This window comes from Misgurnus anguillicaudatus, chromosome 16 (genome assembly GCF_027580225.2).
Source record: "Misgurnus anguillicaudatus chromosome 16, ASM2758022v2, whole genome shotgun sequence".
Taxonomy (NCBI): Eukaryota; Metazoa; Chordata; class Actinopteri; order Cypriniformes; family Cobitidae; genus Misgurnus; species Misgurnus anguillicaudatus.
Window position 1 is genome coordinate 20,269,130 of NC_073352.2, and position 15,026 is coordinate 20,284,155.

Below are 15,026 nucleotides of genomic sequence, written 5' to 3' on the forward strand. Positions count from 1 at the left end.
GACACTACTTTGGGAAAAAATGGAAATACAAGAGATTCCCTGTTGAAATGCAGCACAATGTCCACTCTGACCTAAACTTGCAGGACCAGATATGACGTTATGCCTGACACGATTCACAAACTAACTAAACTAACATGTAATCTTGTTAAACTGTACTGAACTATACAGTGCTTCAACTATAGTTTGCTTTGAGTGTCAAAGGTTAACTGGTCAAGCTTTTGTTAGGTCAATCTAATTAAATATTTGTTTACACTGACACATGGGCCTCGGAAGCAAAAAATGTGGGTGGGTCCAAAACATTTACTGGAGTAGCCCATAGATGGTTTCATTGGACGCACGTGCGCCTGACGCGATACACGTCTGGATCCGAACTTTACTTCCGGTTTCTTTTTTTAATGGTCTGACTAGTTGCTAAACTGATCTCATGAACAAATGTCTCTTCGAAAAGAACAAATGTTTTAACTGAAATGGTAACCACAAGAAAACAATTTTAACCTATTGTTAAAGGTATAGCGGAAGATTTTCCCGAATTTTTGAAAAGAACCACCCCTCCACTTTTTTTAAAAAATGCACATGCGCAACACTCTACCTGCTCCAAAGAGGGAACGCCTATTAAACGTATGCACGAGAGAGAACATGCAGAGTGTGAAATAGTCTCCCAAAAGCACTATGGTCTTGTTTCTTTGTTCATAGGCCTTTCTCTTCTTGTCATACAATTCATAGACACTTTTTCTTTTGTGACCCTCAGACATCTAAAAAAAACACGATGAGAACGCGAGCTTCAATGAATGGCTGAAACCGTACACCACCACACATATACACCTGAAAGTGCACATGTGCAGAAAGCTAACCTAGGGACGAGCACATACGACGGCATTGCGTCAACATATCACCAAAATGATTGACAACTGGGATGACCAATAGTCTTGATGATCCACCCGGAAAAAGAAAATCTTCCGCTATACCTTTAATTTTACATCCACTTTTCTTTTCTATTAAAGTGATAATTCACACAAAAATGTGAATCATGTCATCATTTACTCACCCTCATGTTTTTACAAATCTATATTCACTTCTTTGTTCTGCTGAACACAAAGAAATATATTTTAAGCAATGTTTGTAACCAAACAGTTTTTGAGCACAACTGACTTCCATAGTAGTATTTTCATGGCAGTCAGTGGTTCTTCTGTTTTCTGCTTCATTTCAAATATCTGCCTTTGTGTTAAGAACAAATACATGTATACAGGTTTGTATCAACATGAGAAAGAGTAATATATTTTTGATGACAGAATTTTCATCTTTTCTTGTAAACTATCCCTTTAACTGCATGCACAAAATAAAAAAGTAATATTTACACATTTTTGTTGAGAAAAACAAAAATACATGTAAAGGCATGAAAAGGCAGTGTATTAAATTTACTTACTTACATTGTGAATTTACACCCAGCATTGCTTAAAATGGGACAAACCCAATCCATTGGTTAAATGAACCCAGAAAATGTTTATATTTGACCCAACAATGGGTTAAAACAACTCAGCATAGGTAATATTACAACCCAATCGGCTGGGTTCATCCCATTTTGACCCATCTCATTTTTTAGTTTCATCAACCCAACATTTTTTCCATCATACACAAAGTACCTTATTGGCACCCTTTGTAAATTTGAGCAAAGAAGTTTGTGCAAGTATATTTTTTGAAGATGAATCATCTTAAATAAAAAAAGAAATCATAAAACTCTTTTGTTGGTGTAACAATGGTGCAATCTCATTATCAAATAAAAGTTTTATTTCATTTATTTGATTTGATTCCTTCCACACATTATCATTTTACATCAATACAATGTTTTGTTTTGTTTTTTAAATAAAACATCAATATAAAAACTATGTACATTTCCAATTTCATCTTTGCTGATATTTTCTATGGACAACTGTTCTGATCAGGAAAGTACTGTATATCATCTGCATTTCATAAAAATACAGATTAGATAACAATAGTGAACAAAATGTATAAAACGAGACACAAAATACAATTTAGAGTGATAAGTCATGTAAGGCAATGGGATTGACATCAACCCTAATGTTTTAAAACTTATGTTGCTTTTAATATCAAGTGTGTACATTAGCACAAGTATTCAGATCTAGAGGTGTCACTCTTGTATGTCATTTGAGAGTCAATGCTTGAGCGCGAGCAAAGGAGCATTCGCTCAGATTCCTGAGTCTGTCTCCTGGCCCAAAGATCGTTGGACTGGCCGTTCATTGTCCTCTGCTTCATTGTAAGTGTCTCAAACTTGACATATGTCTCTTTTGCAAGGTCCTCCTCTGGTCCATTGTTCTCGCTACTGTTTCCTTTACAGCAGAGACACACGATCTTGTAGAGCAGCACCACTATGAGAGGCACCGCAACTGCACATGCGACCACACTGGCAATCATCAGAAGTTTGCTCTGTCCATCATCGCCAGTGTTATCCAAAGTACTGAAATCCACACACTGCTCTTTCGCTGAGCCCTTAGTAACCAAACACACTGTATACATCTGGTTAGGCATCAAATATTCAAGCAGAAGCTTCCCTTGCCCCACCACTGCATCAATTGACTCCTTATCATCTTTAGCATCATATGGAAAGTACACCACTGTAATGGGTGTGTCGCTTGGCAAGTTATCAAATGTCCATAGCAAGACTGCCGTCTCACTGGTCTCCTCCACTATTTCAACATCTTCGACCCCAGCTTTATTCTTTGACTTTTCATTCGTTATGTAACCCTTGCCTTGCTGAATTTTAGCTGGCCTGTCTTTAGCAGGTGGGGACCTTTGCACTCCTTCACCTGGTCCCAGACTTTTCCTGGGTGGCAAAGGTGACTGCACTGTTGGTTGTAAAATGGCAGTGCTTAAAGAAGTAAAAACTGGGATCTTGGGTGTCCCCGTTACAGAAATCACGGTTTGATCAACAGGTTTGGAATCTGCGTCCGGTCTCTTGGTTACATGCACAGATGGAGACTGCGTTTCCACGCCATCCACAGATAGAGTGATGTACGCCTCGGCATTTCCCGCAACATTCTTAGCCTTGCAACGATAATCGCCGGCATCCTTCAGTACAATACTATGCAAACTGAGGATGGACCAACGAACCCCTTCACCTGGAGACTCTTGAACAACTACAAAGAAATGTTACATTACATGTATTAATTTAGCAGACACTTTTATCTAAAGCTACTTACACACTAAAATTTTGTTTAAGAAGCAAACAGTTAACATTTGGGAAACTTTTTTCTTGTTGAACACCATAAACAGGAATAAGGGTAAAGCCACGGTCACACTAGACTACAGTATAAGCATACCACATATTTTTTATGCATCATGATATAATGTCATGCTCCAGGGCTTCTGTTTTCAAGTAAATAATACATTACACATAACAAATCCTCAAGCTTTAAAGGGACACTCCACTTTTCCAGCTGATTTTTACAGTTTTGAAATCCATTCAGCCAATCTCCGGGTCTGGCGGTCCCACTTTTAGCATAGCTTAGCATAATCCATTTAATCTGATTAGACCATTAGCATCGTGCTAAAAATTACCAAAGAGTTTCAATATTTTTCCTATTTAAAACTTGACTCTTTTGTAGTTATATCGTGTACTAAGACCGATGGAAAATTAAAAGTTGCGATTTTCTAGACAGATATGGTTAGGAACTATACTCTTATTCTAGCCTGGGTGTCAGCCGATCTTAGCCCCGCCCACCACAATTTGAAAAACGGGAAGATCGGTCTGGCGTTTTTCCGTTGAGGAGCTACTATACGAGTCCCAAAACAGGCAGATGAATCAAATTGTGAGGGCGGGCTTTATACGATGATGGACAGATGATCAACAGTAACGTATCAACCACGTCACCAAAGAGCGTGTGTGTTCAATCTGTTTAAATGGCTGCCGCTGGTGAATTCAGATGTGTGGATTCTGACATTGAGTCTGTTCTAAAAGATATCGACAGAGCATTGATTTAAAAAGAGGAACAGAGAAACGCGATCAAGGCATTTGTTTATGTTTTCGCCGTCCTTCATATGGGATTCGGCAGAAGTTGGTCCTTATGGAGGACAAAGTTAAAGAAGCAACTGAAATGGGTATTACGGCGATGCAACTCGGCGTGCACGACGAGATGGATATAATTAGCGGTCGTTGCCAGCTTCTTTTCGGAAGCCTGGAATCTTGACTGCTGAATAAGTGGAGGGACATGCAAGGCTCCGATATTTTTCAAGCCAACGTAATGGGTAGCTATCGTCGTGGATGAAGTTCACCTAACGTACAAATGGTAAGAGATAGTCTTACTGTATGACTTAGTAAATACTTAATGTTGTGATATAAATGAAATGTTGTAAACATAGTAGGTGTTGATGTACCTTCGCTAACTCAGACTTAGTATAATTACAATGATGTTAGTATCATTGTAGCTAAATTACTAGCAGTTCGGTCAGGCTGCTAAAGACGCCATTTCAACATAAGTCACACACTCCGTTGCTCTGATTGGTCTACACATCCTCATGCCCATGGCGTCAACACCTGACGCACTTGACCATGCGTCAATATGTTACGCGGAGGGTATACCTTTCGCGTCATTTTTTGACGAACTGGGGACTTCAATACTATTACGTCCGTTGCATTCTCTTTCCTATTTTCTTACCATTTTCGCGTCGGTTTAGGGTTAGATTACACAAATTACACAGTGTACGCGAAATTAAACAGTTTAAACAGTTGTCACCTGGCGTTGGGGTTAGATTTAGGTACGACAGTTGTCACCTGGCGTTGGGGTTAGAGTTAGGTTTGGGTAGGGATGTCATTATGTAAATCTAACCCTAAACCGACGCGAAAATGGTAAGAAAATAGGAAAGAGAATGCAACGGACGTAATAGTATTGAAGTCCCCAGTTCGTCAAAAAATGACGCGAAAGGTATACCCTCCGCGTAATATATTGACGCATGGTCAAGTGCGTCAAATATTGACGCCATGGGCATGAGGATGGGTTGGATTGGTCGTATGTCTATCCAATTGAGTGCAGAGGCATTTTTCGGTTGAGACACGCCTCATAATTTTAGCTCAATGGAGCGGTATCAGACTCAAATTCTGACTAGAATTGAGTATGACAACGTCAGGCTACTCTTATTCTGGTTCCTGGCATAATAATCAAGGACTTGCTGCCGTAACATGGCTGCAGCAGGCACAAGATATTACGAAGCACCTGAAAATAGTCCCCTTGGTTACTTTCAATAGCAGGGGACTATTTCAGACGCTGCGTAATATCATTGCACCTGCTGCATCCATGTTACAGCAGCAAAGTCCTTGATTATCACACCAGAATAAGAGTATAGTTCCTAGCCATATCTGCCTAGAAAATCGCAACCTTTAATTTTCCGTCGGTCTTAGTACACGATGCAAATACAAGAGAATCAAGTTTCACATAGGAAAAATATCCAAACTCGTTGGTTATTTTTGAGCATAGTGCTAAATGGTCTAATCAGATTCAATGGATTGTGCTAAGCTATGCTAAAAGTGGTATCGTCAGACCCAGAGATCAGCTGAATGGATTCCAAAACGATAAAAAATCAAATGTATAACCCTAGGGGAGCTGGAAAATGAGCATATTTTCAAAAAAAGTGGAGCGTCCCTTCAAAGATCAAACTTGATCTTTCATATGCAAATAAATCCAAATTCATGTTCTAGTCTGACATTTTTACATGAATATGAAAGTTAGGAGTGCAAGACTGTAGTGTGACCGCCCACTGTGTATTAGACATAACTGACCGTAATACCTGTATTGTTGAGTGCCAATCCGTCGGCTCTGGTCCAGAGAAGGGTAGGTGTTGGGAAACCAGTGGCATCACACCGCAGGAGAACATTACTCCCTAATGGTGATGTGATCTTAGTTGCTGACATCCTAACTGATGGTTTCAGGCACTGATCCAGTTCAGCCCGCTGGAACAAAACACCAGCTAAATTCTCTGGCCCAACGCATGTCAAAAACAGATCCATCAACACCACAGGTATGTTGGCCATCTTTGACAGCTCGATGAGCTTGGAAATACGACAGTCACAGTACCAAGGATTGTCTTGCAGACCTATAAAGATTTAAAGTACTTGTTTAGAATATGCATATTAAAACAATATGTTAAATACATTTACATTTACAATTGAAAATATAGATTATACACTGAAAAAAAATATTAATTAAATTTACTAGATTTTTTAAAGTAAGTGGTTGAAATCAATTTAAGGTACATTTAAACCAAAATGTTTATGTTTGGCTTTGTTTTTCTCATTTTTTTAATGTAGCTTAAATAAATTAATTGCGGCCGCTTACCTTAAAAAAATTGAGTAAATTGAATGAATCATTTTTTTCAGTGTAATATGAACAAATGTAAACATTTTCATTAATTTGACCCATAAGCAGAGATGCACCAATATATCAGACTTTAATCGGTATTGCAAATTTTGTTTCCCAAGTACAGAACTTGTAGTTTGTATGCTCTGCACTTCTAGGACTTCACGACATAATACTTCAAAACAAGGAATATAAAGCCAAACTATCAGTATCTGTTGGTATCAATGTCATTCAAAGTAAACTAGTATCGGTATCGGCACATAAAACTAAATAAATTAGTATCGCTGCATCCCACAACACATGTTGTCAAGTGAAATAATACATTTCCTACTGTTAACAAATTTTAGGAATGGCACAGAAACACTAAACTAATTCAACATTTCAACATAATGTGATAAAGCCCACAGCATCACTTTTGTTTTTTGACTTAAGAGATATATGGTATACAGAAAGTCCTGTCTGACTAGCATCAGGTGTTGGACATGAACACCACAGTCTGCACATATTTCTGTCTGTGACAGTTGACTGTAAACACAGATTTAGACATTGCACTGATACAGCTGAACAGCTGGCTGATGATAACTGTTTATATCATGAGGATATAAAGTAATGTCCCATCCTAGACATTTTGGTTTTGTTCATCTTGGGACGCCTAAGGCAACAGGTGAGAGTGTACAGAGTGCAGTTCAATAAACATGTCAAGCTTTGGATGGTACCAAGTTGACCAAAACACAGCAAGTAGAAGATATAATATTATGTATTTACCTGAATAATGTTAATATTAACTTATGGCTACTAAGGTGCAGTTCCCTCTTTGAAACAAATCTTTAACCTGATTTTACAAAAATTATTATTTTTCTGACAGTGTAGGCCTGATTTTACTGTATTGTTACAAATAATCAGAGATGCTAAAACAGATGCATAAAAAATTTGACTAGGTAAAGATGTTTTGGGCTGGCATGTGTGAACAGCATGACTACTCTATTTACGGTGACAGCTGTTGTCAGTTTACATGCACACAAAGGAGATTCCACAATGTTCCCTTGTTTATAATAGCTTTACATTGGTCAACCTCATAGATTGCATGAAAGCATATGGTTTATACTAAAATATGAATTGTGATGACAGCACTTTAAATTCAAATCTCATACACACGGCTAAAAGCCTTTAGATGATTAGCTTGTACTTAACTTGGGAAAGCCCTTGAAGACACAGACCAGATTTAGATATTTAAAGATCACACATATATAGACATAATGAAGAGAGGAGTAATGCATACACTCAAATCCACAAGCATTACGTTAATATTAAACTCATATTAATATAAAAAATTTGTAATCTGTGAAGCTATTTGTCCATGTGCACTTTTTCCAGCTAACCCTAACCCTAACATTTATGTTGCTTTAATATTTAATATGTTTCATTCATATGTCTCAGAACAGATGTCGTCGACACTAATTGCTGAACCCAACATTATTAGTTGGCAGTGATAGTGACCTCGAAGCCATTTGTGATTAAATCAGATTACGAGTTAATTGAAAAATCATTCCAGACTGCTCAAATGTTCTCAACCACATTTTTTTTTATTTAAAAAAATGAGTGCAGGGACCACTCATACTGATAAAATAGCATATTACATGACTCGTTGGAATGCTTGATTCTGATTGGCCAGTGGCGACATATTCCCAGATAACAACCACTTAAAACACACGGTAACCTAGATGATGCTAATTATTTTGACGGTACAGTTTTATATTACACAAAAATAAAAATAAAAATGTCTTTTAATAACATATAACATTATATTTACAAATAATTAAACCAAATAGTGGGTTCATGATCTTGTCTTATCTCAAAACCGAAAGCAAACAGGTTTTTCTCGCAGAAGGTAAAACATTTTAGTTTAATATTTAATGTTCCTTACTTATGAGGTAAATGGCTGTGTTATAAGCGGGATAATGTACAAGCAGCCGGATGTTATCATTAAATACAAGACCTGATCATCATACTGTCAGGGTTTATTTCTGCCATAACCAGCTGCCTATACAATATCCCTTACTTGTAAAGTCGCTTTGGTTAAAAGTGTCTCGTAAATAAGTCACTAATAAAAAATATTCAAGGAATTACAAAAATTCCCTAAGAGTGTGAACAATCATGTGCACATCTAAGTTCTAGAAACAAGACGGTACCATTTATTTGCAGTTCAGGAAGTACACTGTCAGAAAAAATGGCCACAAATTGATCCCTAGCTGTCACTGGGATGGTACCCTTTCAAAAAGTACACCTTTGTCCCTAAAGAGTTCATATTAGAACAAAATGCAGCTGAAGTTAAACAACTTGATTTTGCAAGTCAATTCAACGTATTATTTTAAGTTTTGACCTGTAAATAGATTATGCTTTTTTTGTTAAAGTAGCATAACAATATGTTGATTTGACAAAAATGCTGCATATTTTTTACAGTGTACCTCAGAAGTACATATTGGTCCCAAAGAGTGGTACATCAAAGGTACATACTGGTACCAAATTTACTCTCCAACCTTCTTCAACGTATCTATACCTAAATTGTACTTATTTGGACCCTTTAAAGGGCACTGCCTCGCTGTCAGCTTGGGACCATTTTTGACAATTTATTTCTGACAGTGTAGGCCTACTTAACTTTTTACGACAATGAAGAATAGCAAAGCTTTAAAAGAAAGTCTTGTCATTCAACATTTGTCTTTATCCATATTCAACATCATAAGAAACATTTTATCATCATCATCTATACCCACCAAGAACAATCTTCTGTGAAGCATTGGCACTGGGCAGGATGCCTGAAAACGGAGGCCAGATGTCCACCAGCTCAGAGGGAAGGGTAGTTAGCTTGTTACTAGATATGTCCAGGTAGGTGATGTTAACCAGGTAAGGTGCTGCCTCCACAGGAACAATAGTCAACCGGTTGTTGTGCAGATCCAAGGTCCTCAGATTGGGCATCTCTTTCAGAGACTCCCAGGGAAAGCTAGCGATCACGTTTCCATCCAGTCGTAACTCATGAAGAACCTTCAGGTTGTAGAAACTGCCGGAGTCCACAGAGCTGATAGAATTGTATGTGATCCAAAGATAGCGCAGTTCTGTCAGGTAGTAGAAGGCCTCAGTGGGCACTCGACGCACAGCTGTCTTCTCTACACGTAATTTTACCGTATCCACAGGGACGTTGACTGGAATATCTGCCATGTCAGGATCATTGCATAAAACAGACCTGTGGCAGAGTTTAAATGACAGGTTAGTGAGACTCAAGCTTTGTGTTCATTAGAGGCTTTGCAGTAGCCTAAAGAGAACAGATTTAAAGTCTGATATTAAATGTGAAAATGGATATAAACCACCCAATCAAATTTAAATGATTAAAAAACGTCAAGTAAATAAAATACGTTATTAAATTATTGGAAAATCAGGCAGGATTTTCTACTCTCAGATGCTGAGGCCGTGTCCAGTGTCTGCACTGAAGCCACGCTCTCTAGCGGGAAGCTGCAATGCTATCTCACAAGAATTCACATATTTTACGAGTTGGTTAAAGCAACACAATGTAGTTTCCATGTAAAAATGACTTACAGCTCCCCCATGTGGTTGAAAAGTGCAACAGTGCCTGGTATCAGACACTCTTCTGCAGGCAGGGGGAGGGGTGGGGCTGTGTTTCCTACCCTCCACCGCCACTTTCAGAGTGTGCTTGTAGCAGCTAGGAGGCTGCTCAGGTTGCAGCAACAGTACAATTTGTCCAGTTAAAAGTTGTTCTATCACTGAAATAATTTTAGAGACATTATTTAAAGATAAAAAAACTACATAGTGTTGCTTTAATTCTTATTAATTCATACGACCACATTTGTAGGGTTTTGTATGATTTGCCTTGTGACTTTGGGGTTAGGTTTCGTTGTTGTTTTTTCATGAGAATCATAGGTTTTTGCACAATTAACTTCGTATGAACTCATACGAATTAGCCAACTCGTAAAATATGTCTGAATTCTCATGAGATCAGACTGGAAGCCGACATCTCTCTCAACTTTCAAATACCGCTACAACCTGAATAGATGCTCACAATTGTGTTAGGGGCGGGGCCATGCTCGGTGGCTCCAGTGCATCACCGAGCCACCATTTTAGCCCCGCCCAAACAATCCTTAACACAGAAATGTGGAAAAACTATTTAACGATCTAACTCCACATTTCAGTACTACATGGTTCAATCTTTGTAACGTGTTTCAGCAATACATACTGTATCTAACATTTATAATGTGTTTAAAAGATTATTTGACATGACTACATGGACTTTAAAGGACAACACCACCGTTTTTCAAGATTTTACTTGTTCTTACCTCAATTTAGACGAAGTAATACATACATATCTTTTTCAATTCGTGCAATTAATCTTTGTACAGTGCCTTGTGAATGTGTTAGCATTTAGCCTAGCCCAATTCATTCCTTAAAGGACAAGTTCGGTATTTTACACTTAAAGCCCTGTTTTCAGATTGTTTATGATGAAATAGAACGGTTTTGACTGAAATTTCGACATATGCGGCTGCCCAGAGAATTTTTGGGTGTTTGTGTTTCAGCTCCTACCTTTACAATAGGTTTAATGGTGCACTGGAACAATCCTTCCTTAAATGCATATTAAACTTTCGTTTACAAAGACGTGAAACTCACCGAGTGGTCAGGGGTGTTCACTGGTATGCTCACACAAAAATCACTGCAAAATACGCATTCCAACAGGTTTTATCGTAGTTTTTGCCAACTCCATTGACTTGTATTAGTTGTGCTGTGAGGTACGGTATTACTCCGCGCCGGGAACTTTGTTTCTATTCTTGCAATTGGCAAAGGCGGATTAGCGCCACCAGCTGGGCTGGAGTGTCTATTATTCAACCTCTAAGCGGAAGAATGTACGGGTGTGAGGCGTTTGAAAAAATAGGTCCACAAGTTAACAACGAATGCTAAAACAGCTGTTGGAAGGCGTCTTTTAACGCGATTTTTGTGTGGGCATATCATTGAACGCCCCTGGCCACTCGATGGGTTTCGCGTCTTTGTAAACAAAAGTTTAATGCATTTTAGAAAGGATTGTTCCAGTGCACCATTAAACACATTGTAAAGGTAGGAGCTGAAACACAAACACCCAAAAATTCTCGGGGCAGCCGCAAATGTCGAAATTTCAGTCAAAACCGTTCTATTTCATCATAAACAATCTGAGAACAGGGCTTTAAGTGTGAAGTACCGAACTTGTCCTTTAAGAGCCAAACAGGGATTAGAAGCCACCAAACACTTCCATGTTTTCCCTATCTAAAGACTGTTACATGAGTAGTTACAAGAGTAAGTATGGTGGCACAAAATAAAACTTTGGTTTGGAGCCATAGGGATAAATGGGGCTATGCTAAATGCTAACACATTCAAGAAGCGCTGTAAAAAGATTAAAAGTACACACATTGAAAAAAAATAGGTATGTATTAATTCATCTAAGTTGAGGTAAGAACATAGTAAAATATTGAAAAACGGTGCTGTTTTCCTTTAAATGTAAGGTAAACCATGAACATTTATAATCCACATTTGTAGTTTTAATATAATTTAATTTATAATACACATTTGACTCATTTTTACCCTTTTTAAAAAGTAGGCCATGTTTCTGGGTGATTCAAAATGCACTGGAAAAAGCAAACATATCCCACGTGTTTTATAGCTGAATGTTTAAATATATAATTTTAACTTTTTTAATTACATATAATATTACATTTATGAAATATTGAGATTGACTGAGATAATGTGTATTTACAGTAATTTACTAAAACTCAATACTAAATAAATTATTTATATAGTACACCAATGTAGCCTACACCACGCACATACAGTACATTACACCTCAAGGTTATGAATATAAACACAAACATATAAAACCTTATAACACACCATGTCAAACATAAATGCTCAATGGTGTTCTTACCTGGTGCCAGTGCCATCACTACGTCCATGGTACACACAAGTGCACTGAGAGGGACAGAAGGGCTGTGCCACACTCCAGAAGCCCAAAAGGACCTGAGCCACCAGCAGACGATACATCCTTCACTGAGTTAAACTAACAGAGATGCACACACTTGCACACATCACAACCCAACACTCCATCACCAGCGGACAAAAACACCTTTATCAGCTCTTAAACAGCTACAAGAAGAGTACATTGTGAAATATATTCTGTTTAGCATGATAACAGGTGAAAGAGATCCAGGATGGTTGAGAGGAGTAGAAGGATTGAAGAGGGAACACAGAGGGATGAAGGGGAGGGGGAGTCTAAATTAGAAAGAGGATTTCTCAAGGCTGAGTAGGTCACTAAAGTTGAACAGGGCTGGATGGGAAGTGTGCATGAGGTTATTTGCGTGTGCCGGTGTGGAAGTGTGTTCGACTGTTAGAGGATAAGCACTCCGAGGGCAGGGCACACGTTAATCGGCTAACATCATGAAGGTTCTCCCATCACGTGACACATCCTGCATCAACTGTGTCAGGGCTGATCAAGGGTGCGTTTCGTCTCTTTCTATATAACCAGCGCCTTATTCTAGGCAATGGCTTTGTGTGCGTGAGGGTACATGACACCTGAGTGCAAGCTGTAGTACATGTCATGATTTATGAAGAGCAGGGCAGGCGAGGCCAAAGATGTTTAGGTTGTGAATAAAACATACAGTTTACAGTTAAACAGTTTACAGTTAGTGACCAGTTTATATGCATGAAAATACGCATGACTGAATAAGAGACATTATTTAGCAACTGCATAAGAAATGTTTAAAGGATGTATTATGCATGAGTATGTATAATGTGTGTATACCTTATGTACTGTATAATGTATAGGCAGAGTTTATCAGAGGAGATAGTCATTACAAACTGTCAAGCTTCAGTATGATCTGATTATGAAAGCAATACATAAATCATTTAAAACATCCACATTTTCATTCTCATAGCAGCATCTTTGTTTTAGCATTAAAACAGCATCTGTCATTTTTGCTTGATTTTCAGAGGTTTCAAGTTTTAACTAGACTTATTTTATCAGATTCAAAGTGCAATGCAAGATGTAACATTGGCACAAATCATAGACATTATACAGCATCACTTATACTGAAGCTTTTGATATACAGTAGGCTGACTTTTTTATTAAAATGCAGAATATTGTGTATGTTTATAATTATCTATATTTTATTGTTTTATATATTAAATAGTTATGTTTATGGACAGTTGCAAGATGTCCTGTGATAGCCTGCCTCCATGAGGTTTGAATACAAATAGCACAGACCTGCATATCAGACCTGTGTGCATTGGATCAACTTTATAAAAAATCATTCCAAAAATCATTCATCTGTCACCACTACGTAATTAAATGCATTGGTGCAAGTTAAAAATTCAAATTTATTGATTTAATTAAACCCAAGTTGTAAACATTATTTTTTATTTTTTTCTTTATTAGTTTTAGTTGTCCTGACACAATAATGTTGATAATTACATCATAATATTGTATGTAACTTAAATATCTGCTTCAGATTGTTTAAAACAATATTTAAGTTGTTAAATGTAACTCAATGTAATTAGTTTGATAACTTTAAGTTCAAGTTTCAGGTTTCCTGGAAATAAAGTCTTATTCTATGCATATCTATTCAAGATAAGAATTGGATAGGACTTAATATAGTGTGGTGTTCTGTTCTTTAGGTATTTCCAAGAGTTTTTGTTACGCTTGTCGTTTTTAAATGGTTACTATTGTTTAGAGCGCAGAGTGTTTGCTTAAGTTTACGACACTCAGTGAAGATTATCTTACATGGTTTAATCAGGCATTTTGATGGAAATGCTATAGAGAATTGATCGTCTTTTGCTTAAACCTTACCACATTAGGCCTATTGTTACAAAAAGGAATAATGTTTTTTGTTAGCTTTGTGGGTAACACTTTACTTAAAAGGGTGTTCCACATGGCACCTTTATAATCATGACATGACACGTGCTATTAACTTGAAGGATATTTTATGCACATTTATGACAACTGTCATTGTCATTTGTTCAATTATATAATTTTTAATGCAAATATTACATGTTTTTATGACAGCTTAACATAAACCAATACATCATAACATGTAATAAATCTGTCATAAACATGTCATAGCAGAATAATTATAAAACTTAAGAATTTAAATGTCATTTAAATGTCAATAAGTGTTAATACCATGTCAACATTTTTAAAATACCTTAACAAAATGCAACAGACACGTTAAAAGATTATACTTAACTTTATGTATGTGCACAATACATAAAAAACTGACAACTAACAGAACTTGTTCTTCCTCACACAGAGGGTTCTGAAATTTTCTGAAAAGAAAAAACGAACAAAATATTTTATTAATTTAATTAAATGTAATTAACTTTGCAACGATATGGAATCTGCATGGCTTAACCCCTTATTGTACTGTTTTCATTTAATTTTAGGTAAATCTGTCTTCAAATGCATTAAAATAAAATGTTAGCAATTTTAAATATTATTATTATTATTGAATGATTGATTTTATTGGTTAAACACATGCAGAAAAAAAAACATTATGAACTAAAGAATATTCATGCCGTTGTTTTAAAACTATTTGAGAGAGTATTAACACTTAATGACATTTTAATGACAAATTATATTTG

At 37.0% G+C, this 15,026-nt stretch overlaps 1 protein-coding gene across 1 annotated transcript; it reads right to left on the minus strand.

The window, feature by feature from the left end:
- Positions 1-465: 465 nt before the first annotated feature.
- Positions 466-13,162, minus strand: lrit3a (info leucine-rich repeat, immunoglobulin-like and transmembrane domains 3a). The gene is made up of 4 exons (XM_055178882.2): positions 12,319-13,162; positions 9,137-9,603; positions 5,797-6,102; positions 466-3,152 (listed from the first exon to the last, which is right to left on the minus strand). The coding sequence occupies exons 1-4, from the start codon at positions 12,432-12,434 to the stop codon at positions 2,119-2,121; spliced, it is 1,923 nt and encodes a 640-aa protein (XP_055034857.2). The 5' UTR covers positions 12,435-13,162; the 3' UTR covers positions 466-2,118.
- Between the last annotated feature and the right edge of the window lie 1,864 nt (positions 13,163-15,026).

Bases quoted from the DNA above. Each gene is read 5' to 3' on its own strand.
- lrit3a (XM_055178882.2), bottom strand. From the start codon at position 12,434: ATGTATCGTCTGCTGGTGGCTCAGGTCCTTTTGGGCTTCTGGAGTGTG. The intron at 6,103-9,136 runs GTGGGTATAGAT...AAATCTTTATAG, and splicing joins TTCACAGAAGATTGTTCTTG to GTCTGCAAGACAATCCTTGG. The intron at 3,153-5,796 runs GTATTACGGTCA...ATTTCTTTGTAG, and splicing joins ATTGGCACTCAACAATACAG to TTGTTCAAGAGTCTCCAGGT.